Genomic DNA, 1787 nt, shown 5'->3' on the forward strand with positions numbered 1-1787 from the left:
GTCTGTAGTAAAGAGGTGCCCATCCACCAGTTGTATGAGATGCAGGCTTCTGCTTGAGGAGAAACAGTTAGCCAGAATTCAGGTGACTGGGCTATTGACCACTAGACTCCTGATCTTCCTTAGCCAACTAGACCAATCCTCAAATGTGCTCCCATTTATCACCGCTTTGTTCTTGCTACTCCCTCTACCTAAAATATGCTAGCCTTTTCATTTCATCCACCCCACTGAAATTCCGCCCAACTTCCATGATCCCTCTAGAAACTTAAGCATCCTCTTTTGGCACTTAATTTATTTTAAAAGAAAGGAAAGATAATACATTTTTCTCTTGTTGTTGTTGTTGTTGTGAGGTGCCATCGAGTTGGTTCGGACTCAGAGCGACCTTATGTACCACAGAACGAAACACCCCCTGGACCTGCACCATCCCCACAATCGTTGCTATGCATGAGTCCATTGTTGCAGCCACTGTATCAATCCTCATCTCTTTGAGGGTCTTTATCTCTTTCGCTGACCCTCGACTTAAAAACAAACAAACGAAAACCAAACCTGTTGTCATCAAGTCAATTCTGCGTCATAGTGACCCTATAGGACAGAGTAGAACTGCCCCACAGTGTTTCCAAGGAGCACCTGGTGGATTTGAACTGCTAGCCTTTCGATTAGCATCCAAGCTCTTAACCACTGCACCACCGGCACTCCAACCCTCTACCTTACACACATTATTTTATTTGTCTCTTCTTCCAAGCCCTATTCAGTAGTTGATCTTATCCCCATTTCATAGATGAGTTCACAGACTCAGTTTAAGTAACCCACTCAAAGTCCGGCAGCTAGTAGATTGCAGAATCAGGATAGGAGTTCTGGTTTATCCGAGTACAAGACCCATCTTCTTATTAAAATTGAGAAAGAATTGCCTTGCATGTTGTTTATCCCAACATTAAACTATAAACCTCCTGAGTTTAAGTATCACTTCTTCTCATCTTGCCACCGGAATCTAGGACAGTACTTGCTTATCTGACAATCAAGTCATGAAACACTCAATTGACTTAAGTAGTAGTGTTTGTATGAAAGTGGGTAACACTATATTATATTTTTTAATATGTTTACCATCGACAAATCTAGACTTTCATGTAAAGGAAATATTTTCAAGAAAAGAACTACTCACCCTTTATTAAGGTTATTCATTTGGTCTGAACATGAACTTCAGTTAGGAACTATGGATTGGGAATATCTTATCCTCTACTATAATGGAGCTTTCAGGTGGCATAAAGTAAAGTTGGATAACAAATTTCAGGAAGTGATACAAGCAGTGGCCTTGCAGACAGAAGATCCTCCTCCTGGTTCTGCAGTAACTCATTATGTGACCTTGAGCAAGTCATTGGACCTTCTGGGCCATGGTATCCTTACTTGTAAAATAAAGGTGTGGACCAGGTTACCTTTATGGCTTCCCTCCCATGATATGTGTTGCTAAGTAATGTATTACTGTAACATTCTGTACTGCTCTAATGACACACTGGTGGCTTCTCTTATTTGCAGACTGCAGTGAGAACCTGTTTCACTGTCACACAGGCAAGTGCCTTAATTATAGCCTTGTATGTGATGGCTATGATGACTGTGGGGACTTGAGTGATGAGCAAAACTGCGGTAAGTAGAAGCATCGTTTCCCTAAAGGTTTTAATTTAAAATTACAGAAATTTATAAACAACAATTTGTAGCTCATTGTTAATATGATTAGCAGGTTAAATTACAAAATAGTTCCCTTCTTATTCTTTAGAAACCAAAAAAAAAAAAAAAAA

The 1787-nt window shown here is 40.0% G+C and overlaps 1 protein-coding gene across 1 annotated transcript in view; it reads left to right on the top strand.

The window, feature by feature from the left end:
• Positions 1 to 1787, top strand: part of CORIN (corin, serine peptidase) — a 190079-nt gene that overhangs the window by 162937 nt on the left and 25355 nt on the right. Inside the window, 1 exon segment of the mRNA XM_012557423.2 lies at positions 1528 to 1635. Within this exon segment, the coding sequence (XP_012412877.2) occupies positions 1528 to 1635 (108 nt within the window).

The sequence above is a fragment of the Trichechus manatus genome, unplaced genomic scaffold (assembly GCF_000243295.1).
Source record: "Trichechus manatus latirostris isolate Lorelei unplaced genomic scaffold, TriManLat1.0 scaffold00101, whole genome shotgun sequence".
Lineage (NCBI taxonomy): Eukaryota > Metazoa > Chordata > Mammalia > Sirenia > Trichechidae > Trichechus > Trichechus manatus.